General features: G+C 43.3%; 1 protein-coding gene across 1 annotated transcript in view; it reads right to left on the bottom strand.

Annotated features, from left to right (window-relative positions):
- Positions 1-10,754: 10,754 nt before the first annotated feature.
- LOC111177341 (thioredoxin domain-containing protein 8) overlaps positions 10,755-21,995 on the bottom strand; it is a 62,233-nt gene continuing 50,992 nt past the window's right edge. Inside the window, exons 4-5 of the mRNA XM_089913576.1 lie at positions 20,494-20,559; positions 10,755-19,571 (exon numbers count right to left, since the gene is read on the bottom strand). Coding sequence (XP_089769702.1) covers positions 19,509-19,571; positions 20,494-20,559 — 129 coding nt within the window. The 3' untranslated portion in view covers positions 10,755-19,508. The remainder of the gene's footprint in view (positions 19,572-20,493; positions 20,560-21,995) is intronic.

Genomic DNA, 21,995 nt, shown 5'->3' on the forward strand with positions numbered 1-21,995 from the left:
GGACACTCAGTCATGTGCATCAATACATTTTTGTCTGGCTTAAGCAACTTCAAGTTGGATGTTCTAGCACTTATAGCCAAAAACAACCTGACTGGGGAAAAGATTCATGAATACGTAAGCCATTTTTGTAAGCTTATCATCTCTGAATTCTGAGAGTTTAGTATAATGTGTTTTTTTTTTTTTAGTATAATGTGTTTTGATTGAACTAGGAATTGTTGCTCTTATGAAATTGTGAGGCAAAGATGAGATTTAAATGAATGCAACATAAACAACTAGAGATCTGCTTCATTAGGCCAGGGAAAGAAGTAGTTTATGATTATCACCAGACTCTTGCTCTTTTTGCATGAATGCCCCGAGAGGATGAGCCAGCCTCTCAGGGAGAGAGATACATTTAAATTCCTGGAAAGGCCTCCGGGACAAACATAAATAGTATTTTAGAAAACATTACCCTCCCTCCTTCTTTCTTCATGGAGGAGACAGCTGCTGCTTTGGCCTGTCTAGCAACCCTCCCCATTCCTTTGGGTAATGACACCCTGCTCTTCCTCCGGGTAACTCTCTCTCCTCCATTCCCTGTAATCCTGTTAGGACCTGCCCCACCACTAGGCCCAAGGGTGGGCAGCTGACTTCAGGCCAATCAAACTCTCTTAGAAGAGCTCAGCTCTCAAGGGGAGTGATGCAAGAGGGAAAATCATTGGAGTCATCCCTAAAGGGATTCCCCTTGGGTCCCTCCTCCTGAGATCCCTGGAAATGCCTGATTCCTGTCCTTCTTGAGGCTTGATTCTGGAGGCCTCCCCATTTGCTTAAGGTAGCCAGTGTGAATCTCTCTGGCAGGCTGACCCTCTCCACCCAATCAATCCTTGAACACAACCCAGCCTTCGTTTAGGAGTTACACTTTTAATTTTTACTAGGCATGTGTAAATATAAGCCTGTTTATAACAACCTCGATCATATGCCTAAATTATCAGATAATCAATTATTAACAAAATCTTTACTGGGAACTAAAGTGTTAGAAATTCAAGTAGTTTTATGATTAAAGGAATATTTATAGCACTTACTGTGTCCAAGGTGTTGTTTATTTGTTTAATCATCATTATAATCCAGTAGTGTAAATACCATCATTATCCCCATTTTATAGATTTTGAAACTGGAGCACAGAAAATTTAAGTAATGTGCTCAAGGTCACACAGCTAGTAAATGTAGAACTGCAATTCAAACTCTAACAGTCTGACTCCAGTCCCTCCACTGTGCAAACTCTGGCATCAATAGAATGCTGAGACTTTAACTACAGAATCAACCTCTAATGAATAACATTAGTAATATGCAAAAGCATCTTAATGCTAGAATGTCTTCCAGTCCAGAAGCAAGAGAGAGAAACAGAGTTGGCTGAAGCCCCTGGGTTCCGACTCTCAATTTTGGAGCCAAACGAGAACTGCTTAGGGTTTCCAAGGAAAACAATCCTCATCTAATTAGTTAGCAAGCACAAACTAAGTCCAAACACCTGCTACTGTTTTTCTTTCATTGTTGCCAGGTGCTCCATAAGCAGCCTTGGATCAATAAGGGAAGCTGAGTATAACTAATTACATAACTTTAACTTATTAAGTTTATCTCCATTAAAATGCCCCATAAAACTGGGACATTTTAAAGGCTGTTATAGAAAAGGGGAGACTATAGGATTAAAGCCTGTTTCACATTTGACTCAGCTGTGAGTCATCTCCTCCCCAGTGTGAATTCTCTCACCTCACTATTATTAACTCTTGTAAATATCTGTGGAGTTATTCACACAATCATTCAACTAAGTGTGTTGAGTACCTGCTAGGTGCCCAGCACTGTCCCAGGCACGGGGATGATGGTGGTGAGCAAGCAGTTGAAAATCCTTGCCCTCATGGTACTGGTGTTCCAGTGGGAGTTGTAATTTCCCAGCTGCACAGTTGAAAAAGCTTGAATTTCTCCCAGCTCCTGATTGTTTCCATTACTATAACGAATGAAAGAATGAGTTCATCTGAGGGCTGTGCCTAGTCTGTGCAACGCCAGCTGGCCTGGTCCTTCCAGAGGTGTCCAAGGAAGGACACTGAGGCTAAAGGCTGCCTGGCAGAGGTGGTCATACCTGCCAGGAGATGATGATGCTTCATTATTGTGCGCCCAGGATTTTAGATGAATAAACCACGCACTTTGAATTTTTGAACACAATTCTCACAACAACCTAAGATCTGAACGCAGTAGCATTTAGACCGCTGTCTTAGGCTCACACTCTCTTCTTTTGGCCCCCTTCCCTTCACCCCACATCTTGGACGGGAACTTCCTGCCTGAGTACTGTGAAGACTAACTCGTTTGAAAACAGAAAACCAAGAACCAACAGATTCTTCCCAAATACCAAAACAGTCTGTTATTTCAGAGGAGTTAATTTCAGAAGGACAACAGATCAAGCTTGAAAAAACTTACATGGATCCTACTGGTAAAATAGGCACTTGGGAGACTGTGAAGCAGACAACCAGGAAAGGACAGTGGCAGTTTTCCCTGAGCTGCAAAGAAGTCTTCATTATAAGTGCATCGCCCTGGCGAAGGAAGCAGTTCCGACCACCAATGGGAGGCTAATGCCTAGAATTCTCTGCAGGTGTCGCAGATGGTAATGAGAGCCCAGAAGCAGCTGCTCTTCGGGAGCTAGAGGAAGAAACTGGCTCTAAAGGGTGATGGAATGTCATTCAGCCATAGGAAAGAATGAAATAATGCCATTTGCAGCAACATGGATGGACCTAGAGATTATCATACTAAGTGAAGGAAGTCAGACAGAGAAAGACAAATATCAATATGATATCACTTATATGTGGAATCTAAAGAAAAACGATACAAATGAACTTATTTACAAAACAGAAACAGACACATAGACTTTGAAAACAAACTTGTGCTTACCAAAGGGGAAACATGGTGGGGGAAGAGGGATAAATTAGGAGTTTGGGAATAACATATACACACTACTATATATAAAATAGGTAATCAACAAGGACCAACTGTATAGCACAGGGAACTCTACTCAATATTCAATATTCTATAATAACCTATATGGTTATTAATAATAATAACCTATATGGAAAAGAATCTGAAAAAGAATGGATATATGTATATGCATAACTGAATCACTTAGCTGTACACCTGAAACTAACACAACATTGTAAATCAACTATACTCCAATATGAAATAAAAATTAAATTAAAAAGAATTCCACAGGGCTTCCCTGGTGGCGCAGTGGAGTCCCCCTGCCGATGCAGGGGACATGGGTTCGTGCCCCGGTCCGGGAAGATCCCACATGCCGCGGAGCGGCTGGGCCCGTGAGCCATGGCCGCTGAGCCTGCGCATCCGGAGCCTGTGCTCCGCAACGGGAGAGGCCACAACAGTGAGAGGCCCGCGTACCGCAAAAAAAAAAAAAAAAAAAAAAAGAATTCCACAGACTGGGTAGCTTATAAACAACAGAAATTTCTTTCTCATAGTTCTGGAGGCTGGAAGTCCAAGATCAGGGTGCAGACACAGTCGGGTGAGGGACCTCTTCTGGGCTGCAGACTTCTTTGTGTCCTCATGTGGCAGAAGAAAGCTCTGTGGGATCTCTTTTTATTAGACTGTTAATGCCTTTGATGAGGGCCCCACCATCAGGACACAATCACCCCCCAAAAGCCCTATCTCCTAATAACATTACCTTTGGGGGTTAGGATTTCAACATATGAACTGGGGACGGGGGTGGGGGAGGCGGAGCAGACATTCAGACCACAGCAATGGTTCTCTAGATTTGTAAATTATTATGTATAGAAAGATAGTTGAAACAAAGTTTATTTGCTTTTATATAAACATGTGGCATAGAGAGATGTATGCGATGAAGCGAGATCATACATATTAAACATACCTTAATTAACTCAAAGATGCATATTTTTTTCACTGAAATTACGGTATGTCTTAGAACTGAAGCATATCCCATACTGAGTGTCAGCATTTTTTCTTTCTTGGTGATACATAATAACCTTACCATTGGTAGTGTCTCAGAATCAGTGAAGTAAAGGGCACAAGTTCCTAGACAGGTATTGGGGTTTATACAATTTATTGAGGGTGCTCTATTCAAAAAACCCTGTAAGGGAGGGAATCAAGCATGAGAGGGACAGGGACGGAGCCAAACAAAATCTTAGGTCAGGACTAGCCTCTGGCGGATCCATAGGAAGCGGGCTCCAGAGTGCAAGCCCCACCATAGTTTTACTCCCAAATTACTTATTGACTATGGGTTGCCTTTAGAGGGGTCATAACCACCTGGGCAAAGGGCTCCCATCAGCCAAGGATAATTCTCAGGAGAAGTGGGGCAGCTGGTAGCCATTATCAGCCAATAACCACAACAACTGGGGTTTGGGGACCTCCACTTGGTGTAGGGGGTCTGGGGGGACATTACAGCATCTCAGATTCATGGTTCACAGGGCCCAGAGAGTAAAAACCAGCTTCTCTCAAGAAGAATAATCATTCTCCTGTTATAGTGTGATTTCCTAGGTCCTCAATAATAGCCTCAGAGTAGACTCCTCACCAAAGGTCCTAGGGCTGTTTCTGCCGGGTCTCCTGAGGACAGGGCAACCAGATGCTGTCAGAAGCCACACATGCCACAGGCACAGAGCTCTTCTGATGTATGTGTGACAGACCCAGCTCCCAAGGGACTCCACAAACTGTTACTATCTGGGGTGGACGAGGGGCAGTAGCCCAGAGGTGAAACCATGAAGTGGGGCATATCTTCTCTGTCCCCTGCCCCACCTTTCTAGAATCTTGTCCCCCCATCTTAGCATCCTTTCCTCTTACCCACTTCACCAACACTCTTCCTCTAGCTGACCTCTAACTTTAAACTGTTCTCAGGATATTTCTTTCTTTTTTTCCCCCCTAAAGAACTTACCTTAAAAAAAGTGTTAGGAATTTGATGTCTTACCACCTGGGTATATCCACATTTTAAAGCCCACTGGGAGAGGATACTGTTTACCATAAGGAAATGAATAACTATTGGTGTAACTGAAGGCATCTGGAGTCCTTTAAATCATTCAGCATGGACAAGCTCCTCATACAAACTACACACATGGGGTGGCTGAATAAGAAAACAGAGAGAAGTTGGGGAATACCGAATTCCGCTCTCATCAGTCTAGGCTGTTACTCGTAGCTGATTCTTCCTCTCCTTTCCTGTATCTTGGCTTTCTCTGCACAAAAGAGCAGCTGGGTGGGCATTGCCATGCTCAATCAAGGGCATAGACAAGGATGGAATAATTCCAATATATTAATTTTGCCCGTTGCAGTTGTAACGACAGTAACAGCAATGACACAATCAACAACTACTGTATGTTTCCTAGGTGTCAGGCCCCTTTCAATCTCCAAGCCTTGTGAAAGAAGTTGTCAGTGGACTTCCTGGTTAATAAGAGGTAAACCTCAATCTTGGGATCCTTTGTTACCTGGATCAGCTTGAGTACACATTAGAGCTGATCTAGAAATGAATGTGAAAATGATGAGAAAAAAATAATTTGTCCAATGCATTCTTTCATAGACTTAGACTCAGCATGGGGGGCGGGGGGTGGGTGGGACTCCGGATCAACTAAGGGAGATGCGGTGACAAAACAGAAGGCTAGGATCCTAAGGATACAGAGCTAAAAGGGAGCTTAGAGACCACACCATTCCAACCTTCTCATTGTACAGGCGAAAAAATTCCATCCCAGGTAAACTGTTCAAAGCCACAGAGTTCCAAGAAGATGATTGTGTGTGTGTGTGTGTGTGTGTGTGTGTGTGTGAGAGACAGAGAGACATGGTTATAAAGGCAGGTGTCAATGAGGAATTTGCTAGGTTTAAGTGAAGGTATCTTAATATGGAAATACAAATTTAATGATAGCTGTAGTTAAATGAAGCTAGGAATGAATAAGAATTAAGATTGGAGAAGGCATGGAGAACAGTATGGAGGTTCCTTAAAAAACTAAAAATAGAATACCATATGATCCAGCAATCCCACGACTGGGCATATACCCTGAGAAAACCATAATTCAAAAAGACACATGCGGGCTTCCCTGGTGGTGCAGTGGTTGAGAATCTGCCTGCTAATGCAGGGGACATGGGTTCGAGCCCTGGTCTGGGAAGATCCCACAGGCCGCAGAGCAACTAGGCCCGTGAGCCACAACTACTGAGCCTGCGCATCTGGAGCCTGTGCTCCGCAACAAGAGAGGTCACGACAGTGAGAGGCCCGCACATCGCGATGAAGAGTGGCCCCCGCTTGCCACAACTAGAGAAAGCCCTTGCACAGGAACGAAGACCCAACACAGCCAAAAATAAAAATTAAAAAAAAAAAAAAAGACACATGCACCCCAATGTTCATTGCAGCACTATTTACAATAGCCAGGTCATGGAAGCAACCTAAATGTTCACTGACAGATGAATGGATAAAGAAGATGTGGCACATATATACAATGGAATATTACTCAGCCATAAAGAGGAATGAAACTGGGTCATTTGTAGAGACGTGGATGGATCTAGAGACTGTCATACAGAGCGAAGTAAGTCAGAAAGAGAAAAACAAATACCGTATGTTAATGCACATATGTGGAACCTAGAAAAATGGTATAGATGAACTGGTTTGCAGGGCAGAAATACAGACACAGATGTAGAGAACAAACATATGGACACCAAGGGGGGTGAAGTGGCAGGGGTGGTGGTGGTGGTGTGATGAATTGGGAGATCAAGATTGACATATATACACTAATATGTATAAAATAGATAACTAATAAGAACCTGCTGTATAAAAAAAATAAAATTCAAAGGAAATAAAACTAAAGAAAATTGAAACAAAAAAAGAAAGAAGAAAAAAAAAAGAGTCATGTACCACAATGTTCACTGCAGCACTATTTACAATAGCCAGGTCATGGAAGCAACCTAAGTGCCCATCGACAGATGAATGGATAAAGAATATGTGGCACATATATACAATGGAATATTACTCAGCCATAAAAAGAAACAAAATTGAGTTATTTGTACTGAGGTGGATGGACCTAGAGTCTGTCATACAGAGTGAAATAAGTCAAAAAGAGAAGAACAAATACCGTACGCTAACACATATATATAGAATCAAAAAAAAAAATGGTTCTGAAGAACCTAGGGGCAGGACAGGAATAAAGACGCAGATGTAGAGAATGGACTTGAGGACACGGGGAGGGGGAAGGGTAAGCTGGGACGAAGTGAGAGAGTGGCATGGACATATATACACTACCAAATGTAAAAAAGATAGCTAGTGGGAAGCAGCCGCATAGCACAGGGAGATCAGCTCGGTGCTTTGTGACCACCTAGAGGGGTGGGATAGGGAGGGTGGGAGGGAGACACAAGAGGGAGGGGATATGGGGATATATGTACACATATAGCTGATTCACTTTGTTATACAGCAGAAACTAACACAACAATGTAAAGCAATTATACTCCAATAAAGATGTTAAAAAAAAAAGAAAACAAAAAAGATTGGAGAAGTCCTTCTAAATGGTAAGTATTCATTTGCTGAGAGCAGATTATCAATCATTCTGAACTCATTTTCCTGAGCAGCTGGTGAGAAGGGCAACCATCACCTCATGGAGGTATGTTCCGGATGGTGGGTACCTGTGATTAGGGCACACATCCAATAGAACATCTTGGCAGGAAATGTGAGAATGGCAGTTTTTATGCCAAAACTGTTGTTTACTATTTTAAGAAGGACGTGCCTACTTCTTTATTTCTCTAGTATTTCTCATCTGTCCAGACTTAGTCTACCAAGGATTTATAAAAGACGATGTGCAGTCCACGAGTCACCTACAAAGGTTAATTTTTGGCCCTTCCCTACCCTACTGTGGTTAAATACTGTCAGATTTTTGAAAGGCCCTAAAACACTGAACATTTTAAAAACTTTGGTCTCTTTTGACATCTCTAGGATGAAAAATCTTTATTGCATATGGTACTAGAGGCTGTTGGACCATACAAAAAAAAGTGAAAATAAAGAAATCAGTTCAATATGTTCAAAGAGATTCCATTCTGGCTGGAACAGTAGAAATAAAAACATCATCATCGTTATCCCCATCCTCACTGGAACACTTGCTGTAAACAGGTCCCATACAATCGCCTCATGTACACTATTCCATTTAGTACTCACCTCGACCTTTGGGAGCTATCCATGATAGCCCAGTTTACAGATGAGATAACTGAGCCCCAGAGAGGCCTCTGGCCTGGCAGTGGCTGAGTCATAACTGCAAACCCAGGTTTATCTGACTTTAGAGCCTGTGATTTCTTCCATCACCACACACTGCCCTCACAGAAAGGCTTGAAAGCAAAACATGGTGATTCATCGCCTACCTGAATAATAGGGACAGAACTGGCCCTAACATGGAGTAGATTTGTTCTTGGCTGTGGCTACTATTTATCATGCCTGGCTTTGGATTCAGTAGACCAAGTTCTCACCCTCATAATGTGATCTGTGTGGGAGCCGACTATAGACTTGTAAAGTCTACAGAAACCAAGCAGTCTGTGACTTGTTATTATATGTGTTGAAGACAAGCTAGAGAACAATGTAGACAGCTTCGCTCCTTCTAGTTTGTAGATTATGAATGTATTAGATTTGAGCACATTATCTTTCCCTCTTCCAAACCTGCATTTCTAGGCAGGAATAGAAATGTATTCCTGGCCTTATTTGCAATCTTAGGGTTTCCTGTGTGAGTTTGGGCAGAAGTCATTCATGCCGCCATTTCTCCATCTAATAGTTACCAAGCTTCTACTAAGTGCTTGGTAATGTCCTTGGTACTGCATGCACAGGGATGGAAAGCTACCACCCTTTTCCTAGGAAGCTAAGTCTCACGGAAGACAAACACAGGGCTGCTAGGTTTAGCAAATAAAAAATATGGGACACCCAGTTAAATACTACATGGGACATACTTACACTAAAAATTATCCTTTGTTTACCTGAAAGTCAAATTTTACTAGGCACCATGTATTTTATCTGGTACCCTAGGCAGATGTAAAAATCCATCACACCCCACAAAAGATGGTGGCTCTAATGGTTGTGCACACACAGCTCCACAGACACCCAAGAGAAAGAACGCTCTCCCCATCTGGGATAGCCGAGGGAGGCTTCACATGACTGTGTGGGCCCATTTGAAGGAATGGTGTGTGTGCTGGGTGATCCTGAAGAAGATTTGACAGGCAGAGATGTGGGGAGGAAATTCCAGATGCAGGGAAGAGTACAGAGTTTGACATAATGATAATGCCTGGGGTCTGTGGGCAATGGCAGGAGGGCAAACATGAACATGAGGGCCAGATCACGATGGGCTTTGGCAGAAAGATGAGTGATTCACAACTTCATTCTGCCATCAATAGGAAACCATCCCGTCTCTACTTTTTCTTCTTATTTTTTCATATAATCAGACGTTGGCTACATTTTCACAAAATGGAAGCCATGGACCCATGTGACCATGAGAGGTAATTTCAGGTAGTAATTTCTGATGATTTGGGGTAGTACGCGGAATGCAGCATTAAATAGCCTTGACTCATTCAGGGAGAATGTTAGTTCTTTTTGTTGTTGTTCAATTTAAAACTCTTAATTTTATTTTTATGAGTACACTTAAAAAATTAACAGGCTTTTTTTCTTAAGAGTTTTAGGTTTAAGAGATATTGAGCAGAAAGTACAGGGAGTTTCCATATACCCCCTCTTGATACCTTTTTTATTCTCTTTCAATACTGATCACTCAAGAAGAAAGTCTTAATTTGGTGCTATTCTATCTTTAACACCTCTCTAATAGTTGTTCATCCTGTTGGAAGAGAGAAAGAAAAGAGAGGAGGAGAGGGGAGGGGAAAAGAGGGGAGGGGAGGGGAGGGGAGAGTAAGCACTCAGCCTTTGAGTCTTTGACTGGCCACATACCAAATTTCATCATTGAATGATTTTGTTTCAATGTATTTGCTTATTAAGTTTTTTTTTTTTTTTACTTCTGAGAACAATACTGGTCTTCTATTTAAGGTATGTTGACAGATGGATAAAAAATGGATAATGGATAAAGAAGATGTGGTATGTAATACACAATGGAATACTACTCAGCCATAAAAAAGAAGGAAATATTGCCATTTGCAGCAACATGGATGGACCTAGAGATTATCATACTAAGTGAAGTAAATCAGACAGAGAAAGACAAATACCATATGATATCACTTGTATGTGGAATCTAAAGAAATGATACAAACGAAGTTATTTACAAAATGGAAATAGACTCACAGGCATAGAAAACAAACTTATGGTTACCAAAGGGAAAAGGGTGGGGGAGGGATAAATTAGGAGTTTGGGATTAAAATACACACACACACACACACACACATATATATATATATATATACAGATATATAATAGATAACCAACAAGGACCTACTGTATAGCACAGGGAGCTATACTCAATATCTTGTAATAAATAATGTATAATGGAAAAGAATCTAAAAATGAATATATATATATGTGTGTGTGTGTATGTACATATATATCTGAATCACTGTGCTGTATACCTGAAACTAATATAAATCAACTATTTTTCAATAATAATTTTAGAAAAAGGTGTGTTTATAAAAAGATTTGTTGCAAAATAAATGTATTCATATACAACTAGTGAATAGGAGAAGTAAATGAAAATTAAATTGGCAGGCAAACGACAAAAGCTTGGAAAATTTAGGGCTAAGGAATCCTGGCTGAGGTTGCATTCTTTTTTTTTTTTTTTTTTTTTTTTCGGTATGCGGGCCTCTCACTGTTGTGGCCTCTCCTGTTGCGGAGCACAGGCTCCGGATGCGCAGGCCCAACGGCCATGGCTCACGGGCCCAGCCGCTCCGCGGCATGTGGGATCTTCCCGGACCAGGTCACGAACCCATGTCCCCTGCATCGGCAGGCAGACTCTCAACCACTGCGCCACCAGGGAAGCCCCTGAGGTTGCATTCTTACCTGGTGACAAGTTCCCACCCAGGCTTTTCAACATTGATGGAGGAGTTTTCTGGAGAAAAGCCCCATTGTTTTTAGGAAAATGAATAAGGCTCATCTGGGGGAGCAGTGGCTTTATAGAAATCCAGTACAGTCTGCCCTTCATATTCATGGGTCCTGCATCCGCAGATAAAACCAGATACATGTAGAAAATATTTTTTAAAAATTCCAGAAAGTTCCAAACAGCAAAACTTGAATTTGCTGCATGAAAGCAACTATTTACACAGCATTTATATTGTATTTACATCTATTTATATAATTTACATTGTTTTAGGTAATATAAGTAATCTAGACATGATCTAAAGTATCAGTAGAATGTCTGCAGGTTATATACAAAGTCCATGCCATTTTATATAAGGGACTTGAGCATCCATGGATTTTGGTATCTGAGGGAGGTGTTGGAATTAATCCTCCATGGGTACCAAGGGGGCTGTTACTGATATCATAGGTTTGCTTGAGTATTAAATGAGATAGTGTGTGAAATTAATAAGCCTCATTACTGATCCTAAGAGTTGCAAATTGTTTTTGTCATTCCTCTTTGGTTCTAATGCCTCACTGATGGTTTGTTTGTTTTTAGTGTTTCCTTGCTTTATTTAACAACCATCATAGCAGGAACTTCCCTTGTGGTCCAGTGGTTAAGAATCTACCTTCCAGTGCAAGGGACGCAGGTTTGATCCCTGGTCGGGGAACTAAGATCCCACATGCCATGGGATAACTGCGTGCTCGCGCTCCACAACTAGAGAGCCCACACACCACGACTAGAGAGAAGCCTGCGCACTGCAACTAAGATCTGACGCAGCCAAATAAATAAATATTAAAAAGAAAAACAACCAAAAAACCATCACAGCAAACAAACAACAGGCTCGATACCCTTTGGTTCTACAGTGACCGTGGGTTTCCACTGAAATGCAGTTTAAATTTAGCAAAGTCATTTTGGTGTCCATCAGGTTAAAACAGAATTTCACATTTATCTTACAAGCTTGCTTTAAGGCTTAATTTGCATTTATAAAAGAAGTTTTAAAGCTTCCCGTGAATGTTTGTGAAGTGATAAGAATTCTAGTTAACAAGATATTGTTGCCCACTTGGTACTGCATGGTTTTGCTTAGCTTAATATTAAGAATCAATTAAAACCAAATTATTATCCAAGCAGGGACAATCCTAGGTTTTTCAGAGAGAAAAATGAGGATAAAAACATCAGCCTTCTCTGCCTCACAAGGTTATTTTTGGAAAGAAATGACGTAATGCTGTGAACGGCTGCACAAAACCGTTACTGTGCTGTACAAAGTTTGATTATTACCCTCACTGTAGAGTTGGGCCTCACTCATGTTTGTAAAACAATCCTTTGATGGACTTTATCAGTGGGGCTCAAATGTGAGTGTGCACCCAGTTGGTAGACTGGATTCCTCAGTCTACCAACAAGGTGGGAAGGCCTAGGCAAGATGCAGAGGAGTCAACATAAGTAACTCAGTGTCATTTCAAGGGTGCTGCTTCAAGGTGGGGATGTGCCTTCTGGGCTAACAACAAGACTACAGATTAGTGCTGGTCTCCATGGTCAATGAGGTTAGCTAAACGTGGTGTATTTAGTATGTGTACACCTTCTTGCAACAGCTACTTAATTAAATACAAAGTAGAAAATAAAAAGAACAATCTGGGGCTTCTCTGGTGGCGCAGTGGTTGAGAGTCCGCCTGCCGATGCAGGGGACACGGGTTCGTGCCCCGGTCCGGGAAGATCCCACATGCCGCGGAGCTGCTGGGCCCGTGAGCCATGGCCGCTGAGCCTGCGCGTCCAGGGCCTGTGCTCTGCAACGGGAGAGGCCACAACAGTGAGAGGCCCGCGTACCGCAAAAAAAAAAAAAAAAGGAGAAGAAGTGTCCATACTTTGATAATGGCCTTTCTATTTTGAGAGGTACATCAAGTACAGAGATGCTACAGAACGTAAAACGCTGGAGGCTGTCTGGGTGATTCCATCCATGGCACATCTGGGCATGGAATTCATCCTCCATCCTGCTTCTCTTCTCCAAAGACAATTTTGGGGGTGCCCTTTCCAGAGGCCAGTGACTTGCACAAGTTGACTGGTTACAGGTGGTCCTTGACTTTCATTGCTCCAACGTGCACACATTCCACGTTCATGCACAGAACTCCATCTTTCCACTGCCACCAGCCATAGAATAATTTCCCAGCCATCTTCCCTACAGTAGCCTGTGCTCTGGGGATGGGTGGAGGCCTTAGCCAAGGTGATGGGAATGAGATAGGCTGGGACCTGGGACCTTTTACTGGAGTGCTTGCACCTGGATAAATCTCTCCTTGAGCAACAAAATACAAAGAAACTATAAATAATTGCACGCATGTGCAGTTGGTGTAATTATGAACAATAAGGTACAGAAAGGTCACAAACCAACTGCCATTTCTGAGGTGCAGAGAACAAAAGCAGGGCACTTCGCAGCATGCCTGCACACAGCACCACCACGGAGGCAGGCAGACCGCCCAAGCTACCCCTCCTGCCCAACCCACCTTTCTGCCCCTACCCTCACTCCATTTAAGGAACCAGCTTCGTTTGCTACCCACTACCAAGGGCAAATGTTTCTTATTTTTGCTCCCTCGTGCTGCAGCACGAGTCCCAGTAAAATCTTGCCTGAATTTCTCATCTGGCCTCATCAATTTCTATTGGTTAAAGAGTCCAAGGACCCAGGTCGGTAACAGGAATATTCACTCTCCTGTACTAATGCCAGTGCTAGTCTAGGCCCAAGGGCCTCAGTCCGGCCCACAGCTCCCTGGCCACACTCTTTGACCTTCCAGCAGTCTGGCCCTTTAGAGCGGGCTAGCTCCAAGCTGAGATCCCTGGCATGGAAATCTCATCCGGCCCAGCCTCTGTCTAAGCCTTACTCACATATCACCTGGGCTCCATAGAATGGCATGTCTGGGGAATGCCGGAGAGTGACAGCTTCAGGCCCCACCAGGCTCTTGCTTTGGTGGAGAGAGGAACTCTTCTTCCTTTGTCCTGGTATATCTGGGCCCCAAGATTTAAAGTTTAGGAGCCATAAAACCTTCCATCCTCACCCCGGTGGTGAGGTCAGGCTAGTGGGAAACAGAAATGCCAGGCTTGATTTTTTTCAGGCAGACAAGCAGTGAGACCTGCCCGCAACCTCAAACAAGCCTTCAAGCCTTCATGAAGGCTTCCATCTGCCCCACTGAGGCGGAGTCTGGGCTGGAAAGTGGCGGCATTGTTACCAAAACAACTGGGTTAGCTGCCAAGAGACACAACCAAACAGAAGAGCAGGAGAAGGAAGGATGTCTTGCTTGCAGCAAGTCAGGATAACACTGGGGATCTTTCCCAAAGCAGCGTCTCCCCAGCTGCAAAACTGGGAAAGTTTTAAGCTAAGGGTACATGCGTATTTATGAAGGGGCTTGAGCTGAAGAGAATTCAACACAGAAAAGAGAGTTCAACACAGAGTCCAAGCTTTAGTTGAGTGAAGTCAGGAGGGTCAGCAGAGGTCACCATCCTCTTTCCTTAGGCCCCAACCAATCTGGGGTCTCAGCATAGTTACATCCTCCACCTGGTAGGGGTCTTAATTCCTGCAGAACTCAAAGATCTGTATCAGACTGTGATGTATATCCCTTGAGGAGGAACTAGGGCTCTATTTTATCTCTGAACTATTGTTTCTTGACTACTTTTCATTCCTTTGTTCCCTTAAGATCATTAATTACTGAGACCTGGTCAAGGGCAAGCATTATGGCCAGGCTTAGATCACAAAATGGTTTAGGCCTAAAAGGGCTTCTCTTATGTCAAAAAGCTGCAACTGTATACTGTATCTCCCTACTGTATTGCACGGGGAACTAGATTCGATATCCTGGGACAAACCACAATGGAAAAGAACATGAAAAAGAATGTATATATACGTATAACGGAATCACTTTGCTTGTACAGCAGAAATTACACATTGTAAATGAGCTATACTTCAATAAAGTAAATTTTTAAAAAAGCTATATCTGGTTCTATTCCTTTGGGGGCGCCCGACTCTGCCTAAGGCATCACTAAAAATAATTAAGATTTTTTAGTAAAAAAGAAAAAAAAAACTTTCTTGGAATCAAAACGATCTTCTAATCTCCAAGTCCCAGGCTTTTTAACCTTGTGACCTGTGATTTTCATAAAACACTTCCTCATTTTTAAGACATCAGGTCAACAGTCATTTCATGGGAAAGCACTCCCAGGTCACATCATGGTCAAGTAGGTATAACACGCGCTCACAAAACACTAGTGCTTCTCCCCTATAGCCACGTTGGGGAGGCATCTTAAAAAATAAATTTTATATTTTGGAATAATTTTGGATTTACAGAAAAGCTGCAGAGAGAGTAAAGAGAGTTCCCATATACCTCGCACTCAGTCCCCTGATGTTAATAAACTATCATAGTATATGTCAAAACTAAGAAACCAACACTGGTATGTTACTGAGGACTAAACACCAGATTTTACTTGCACTTCACCATTTTTTTCCACTTATGCCCCTTTCTGCTCTAGGTTCCCATTCAGGGTTCCATATTGAATTTAGTTTCGTGTCTTCTGGATCTCCTCTGGTCTGGGCATTGGGCTGAATACCAGCAAATCAGAGATGAGAAAGAGAACATGCTCCCATCCTAAGAGAGTGTTTCAGCTTAAACATCGTAAGGGTCAAGATAAGCAACTCAGGGTTAAAGAAAGGTCAAGAGAGCTGTACCCCTCGCTGCTCCCTGCGGGAGTCCTCCTCTGTTTGTCCTTTCCTTAGTGAGGCAAACATTGATTAACTGATACTTGCATTTCAAGGGACTGAGATCAATTCATCATTCAGAAGAAGTACAACAGCCTTTTTATGACAGTTTCCTTTTAACCTTTTGCTAGTTTTTTTTTTTTTTTTTTCCGGTACGCGGGCCTCTCACCGTTGTGGCCTCTCCCGCTGCGGAGCAGAGGCTCCGGACGCGCAGGCTCAGCGGCCATGGCTCACGGGCCCAGCCGCTCCACGGCATGTGGGATCCTCCTGGACCCGGGCACGAACCCGCGCCTCCTGCATCGGCAGGCGGACTCTCAGCCACTGCGCCACCAGGGAAGCCCCCAACCTTCTGCTCTTGAGCTAACATTTAATTGTGAGATCAAGGAGCTTGAATACTCCAGGTGCACATTATTTCACATTTTAACATCTTTGAAATTGAGATGCCCCTGACAAGGAGTGGCATCTCACAATCACAGTGGACCAGGTGGCAGGTTTGACTTGGTTGTCACTGTCTGTGTGTGCACAGACTCGGCCAAAGCTATTCATATGTGGTCACCTGAGTCAATTTAGGAGCCTTGTTGATGCCCTATAGGTTGAGTTTAAAATGTCTTTTAAAAGAATACACTGTCAGTATTGAAATGAAAAGTTACTGTGGATGCAGAAAGGCCTGAACACACAGCAGGAGGATATACATTTGGGACCCGGTAAAGGGACTAGTCATTGTTGGAGGCAAGACTGCAAATCCCTGTTTTCTTGGAATGCAGCAACCCAGTGCTTTACAGGACCCAGGAAAGGAAGTTGTATTACATTGTGTTACTGAGATATATGTAAATGAGACATTTCACCACATGCCAGGGCAGTGCTCCTGAAGGGAGAAGAAATTCCTATAAAACCCCTAGAAGAGATAAAGGAAATTTCAAAGCACTGGATTCTTCTGGGAAAATTTGGGCAAGTCATTTTGAAACAGGATGGAAGGGGGCAGGGCACAACCTTTAAAAGAATGACATAGCCCGAGGACATGACATAAACTGATTAGAACCAAATGGGTCCAAGATGGCAGACGAGTCGATTTCCACTAGACCTTGAGCCTCAATATATGCATATTGTAACACATCAGCAAGCTAAATGACATACCCACAGGCGCCATGACAGTTCCAAGGCCAACCATAAGGGTCAAAAAGTGGGCGGTACCCAATTCCTGAAAATCCCAATCCCTTCTCCAAAATAGTTGGAATACTCCTCCCACTCATTAGCCTATGAAATTATCCACCCCTATAAAAACTGACAACCCCATACCCTGGTGCCACTCTGGCCTTCTGAGATGGCCTACACTCTGTCTGTGGAGGGTGTTTCTCCCAAGGCCTCTTGCCTTCTGAGATGGCCCACACTCTGTCTGGGGAGTGTGTTTCTCTCTAAATAAATCCACTTCTTACCTATCACTTTGTCTCTCACTGAATTATTTCTCCAATGAGACATCAAGAACCTGAAATTCATTAAGTTCTGAGGCTAGGTGTGTGGTCTCAGTTAAAAGAACATGGGTTTAAGTCCTAATCTGGGTTTTGGCTGGGTTTGAGTCCTGGCCCGTGGGTTCAATTCCCAATCTGAGTTGCATGGTTTCAATTTAACTAGATTGTGTCTTCTATTCTCTGTAAGAAGAGAGGGATAAAAGTAGTACCTCATTTGTAGGTACTGGTGTCCTGGATCTAAATCTTAGGCAGCTCACAGGAGCCTATTAGGCCCATCTTTTCCCAGCTCCATGTTTAGTGACATCATTTGGTAGCTTGAAATCTACCAAGTATTTACACCAACGAAATTGGCAATCACTACAAACTGGAACTTTTTTCTTCCCAGAGCCAATTAAACATTTATTAGTACATGGCTACTTACAGGATTGTTGCAAAGGTTAAACCGGGTGATGGATGCAAAAGGCTTGAAACTGAGCAGGATCCTGTGAGCCTCCTGGGCACAAAAGCCTTTCTGTGTCCCGTTTCTTGTTTGTAGGAAATACACTTCATTCAGCCTCCATGACCTTCCCTGAGTTCCAAGGGGCAGGTTCAGATAATTGCTAATCAGGGAAGGGAGGGGATGCGGAGACAAGGGAGGAGGAGTCAAGAAACAATAGTGCGAGGCTTCCCTGGTGGTGCAGTGGTTGAGAGCCCGCCTGCCGATGCAGGGGACGCGGGTTCATGCCCCCGTCCGTGCAGATCCCACATGCTGCGGAGCGGTTGGGCCCGTGAGCCATGGCCGCTGAGCCTGCGCGTCTGTGCTCCGCAACGGGAGAGGCCACACAGTGAGAGGCCCGCGTACCGCAAAAAACAAAAACAAACAAACAAACAAAACAATAGTGTGGCCTTGGGACGAGGTCCCGGTTCCCGCTCAAGGGATATACATAACAATATCTATGAGCTGTTTTGCAGATACAATAAGTCCCTTACATACGAATGAGTTCCATTCCGAAAGTGTGTTCCTAGGTCCACTTTTGTTCGTAAGTCCAACCAAGTTAGCCTTGGTACCCAACTAACACAACTGGCTTTAGAATACTGTACTGTAATAGGTTTATAATACTTTTCACACAAATAATACATAACAAACACAAAAATAAAGAAAACGTTTAATCTTACAGTACAATACCTTGAAAATTAAAGTAGTACCAGCTACATCACCACTGCTTTTACACTTGCTTCTGGACATCCTGGGCTTGAAATAAAGATACCGTACTCCTGTACTCTATACAGTTCTGTAAAGTACGCAAAAGCACAACCACTTGTAGAGGATGCACGCACGTGACGACGTACGCCAGACACGTGAACTAACTTACGTGATTGCACATGCGAACTCACGTTTGCGTCTTTGAAAGTTCACAACTTGAAGGTTCGTATGTCAGGGACTTACTGTACTGAAACCGCCACCAGGTGGAAGAAGTTTACTGCATGCCCACAAGCATGCAGACCCCAGAGCAGCTGGAATCAGAAAGTTGATGATACTGGTTCCCAGTCACCTCACCACCAACCAGTCAGAAGAATGTCCACGAGTTGATCGCGCCCTCCTCTTTGAACCATTTACTATAAAACTCCTCACTACCCCCTCCAGGTCAGGACACACAGTTTTGAGGGCATTAGCCCACTGTGGCCCCCTTTGCCCAGCAAAGCAGTAAAGCAATTCTTTTCTACTTCATCCAAAACTGTCTCCAAGATTCCATTCAGTATCAGTGTACAGAGGCTGAATTTCGGCTACAGGCTTGGCATATTGCCTAGCATGTAATAAGTTTTTATATATGTAAGCATAGCTGTTTATATGTGCTTTTATCCAATGACACATTTCTAATATAAGGTGATATACTGGAGAATTTTGTACTACAATGACTCAGTTGGGAAGAGGCCTCTATGTATTTGGAGTGCACCAGGCCAATAAGACATTTATTTGTTTCTTGATTGCTGAGGTGGATCCCATCTTCCACAATCTCTGGAAAACTTTCTCACTGAGCTGGTATTACTTAGCTGTGCAGGGCCTCTGCTGTGAGGGACGCTGCCTAAGGAATGTGCTCAGAGTAAGTGGAAAGGCCAAGTGAGAGAATGCAAATGACACAATCTCTGATAGCATAAGAGTTCCAACAATTTTTGCAGTGAGATTGCAATATGGAATTCAACCTGTAAAGCATTAGGAGAGAGATCAATAGAACACTACAATGTTTGCTGGAAATAAAAACACAAACACATTCATGGTGGCCTTTTAAAACGTTGCAAGTATGTTTTGTCTTGGAGATCAGCTTACATTAGTTCTCGAATCTTTTCTTCCAGTTTTTTAGCATCAGTTCCACAAAGTTCAAAAATCTGTTCACAGATACACAAAGGTGAAATATTTATTGGTTCAAATACGGCAAAGATGAAGCTTTAAGGAATTTTGTTCCCGTTTATAAACTTATTCTCTACTCGTTTCCGTCATCTGCAAGATACTTTAAACATACGTTAAACACATTAAATCTCTGATGCTTTAATTATTTGGCACCTTTTCAAAATTGTTTATGCTAATATTTTGCCAGATTTATATAACTGTCCACGATGTTCCTCTAAACTAAGATCTAAAACATATCACGTTGTTGGAAATGAGGAAACCCAATCACTGAAACTTCTCAGAGCGTTTATACACTGATCTGGAGGGCTTGTTAATTCATACACATGATCCCCCGAAATCAAATGGCTTGTGATTTCCCATGCCCTGACTTTAGCCCAGGTAACAGTAGTTTAATTAATTGATTCACAGAAGCACATTTTCTTTTCAAATTCTCACATCTCTGAATCAGGATGCATTTCACAGAGGATGGTATATTTTATTTGGAACACTTTTCAGTAGGAGATAAAATAAGGGTGCCTCTGTCAATGCGCATCTTATGTTTGATGAAATATGGAAGTTAGAGACCGTTAACTATTCATGATCAGTTTAGTACCAGTTGTATGAGGTGGGTGGAGAGAAGGAAGAGTGTGGGTAAAATGAGGCTGAGATTGGGTGAAGACTTGAGTTTCCAGTGAGGGAGGTTTCAGCAGCCAGAAATGGTGTTAGGACATTGGGGGCAGGGGTTAGAAAAGTCTAGAACTAACTTCAGTGCTCAGTGTGCAGCAGAGAAGAAACTATGCCCACATCTAATGATTCTGCTTCCCCTTATAGCTGCATGGTGCCTGTGGGCATCATGGTTCGTTCTATTCCTTGAAAGTAAACCCCACTCTTGTGCGTCTGTCTTGATCCCGTTTCACTTACCGGCTCGCTCAGGGATCCACTTCTGTAACAGCAAATTGTTCTTTTCATTCTTGAGAATAGGGTTACCTAAGTGTGGGTGCAGAATTTCATGATTTATCTGGGTTGTCTGGTTTGTAGCCATCTCCTCTATAAATAGTTCTCTTGGCCTTGGCCACCAGCGGAGGAGGGTGTCAGAAAGGATCTGCAAAAGGCTCTTTCTTAAGAGTCAGTGGCAGCTGGCTGGTGCCTCTAGGGCATGAAGGGAGTTTCATACTCCTCTCAGGCTAGAGCAGGTACCAAGACAAGAAGTCCTGGCAATAACATAGGCAGGGCTTGGCCACCTGAATGACCAGACTTGGCTGGACACAGGAAAAGGATGCTAAGCTTAGCCAACTGACCAAAGTACTGAACCCATTGCCAGGAAACTCCTGACCAAGGTGAGGCAAAGGAAGGCTTGGCATCCTCCATGAGGCTGGAGGTTGGGAGCTTGGGCATACTTTTTTCGCTTGGGGGTATTAGGACTTTCTAGACAGCTCAGTCTGGTTGGAAAGGAACTTTGTCCCTTGTCTCTAACCAATGCTGGGGTGGAATGCAGGGTGGGAGAGGCTTGGGGTTCACCCCAGTCTCAGTCTGTCTTTCTCCATGGGAGCTGGAAAGGTGCTATGTTTGCAGTGGCTCCCGTTTATCCTTCCTTGTGCCCTCTGTCCAAGATTCCTCCTGAGTCTCTATCCTCTACTCCTCTGCTTCAGGAGTGGCTTGACTCCAGTGAAGGGCACACGTACTAGGTGAGCAGAAGAAAGGCACTGGCAAAGAAGGGATGAGAAGTTCCCAAGGTGTGTCTTTCCCCACGACCACCGCCATGTAATTCTAGACAGTCCTCCACACCCCCAGTGGTCTAGAAGATGATATTTTTGTCATTCTTATGGCAATAACTCTAGTGGATCTGATTATGACTCCTTATCTTAGGATCTCCCCCACTGCCAAAAAGCATTGTGGAGCCAAAGAGAGTTTGGGGGCCCCTAAAGATGGGCATCTCTCCTTGGAGGACACTGCCCTGCACAGAGGGGTGGCACAATCTATAAGTGTATTAGAAATAGGAAGGCACAGGCCTGAAGGGAGATTTCCAGGGAGGGGTGATTTCCATGACCACGGGGTTGTGGCATGCCTGTGCTGTGACTTGGGCAGCCAGAAGCCACAAGTGCACTAAGAGCCTTGGCTACTGTTGAATGTGACTCCTCTTCCTTTTAGATACATTGAGCCTAGTACAGGGCACCATCACCCACCCTTGTACCTGAGCCAGGAAACTGAGGTCACTTAAAACATTCATATACATTCAGAACATTGCACACATGTCAGCATACAGTTTGGGGAGTTATTACAAAAGACAGCCCACTTGCGTAACCACGTCCAGATCAAGATGCAGATAGAGCTTTAGTCCCTCGCTCCCAGTCATCACCCTGTGCCCAAAGCCAAACGCTGTTCTGGATTTTTCACCATAACTGAGCTTAGTCTGTTTTTGAACT

The sequence above is a fragment of the Delphinapterus leucas genome, chromosome 6 (assembly GCF_059928025.1).
Source record: "Delphinapterus leucas isolate spDelLeu-1000000601 "Yukka" chromosome 6, BTC_Dleu_Yukka2, whole genome shotgun sequence".
Taxonomy (NCBI): domain Eukaryota; kingdom Metazoa; phylum Chordata; class Mammalia; order Artiodactyla; family Monodontidae; genus Delphinapterus; species Delphinapterus leucas.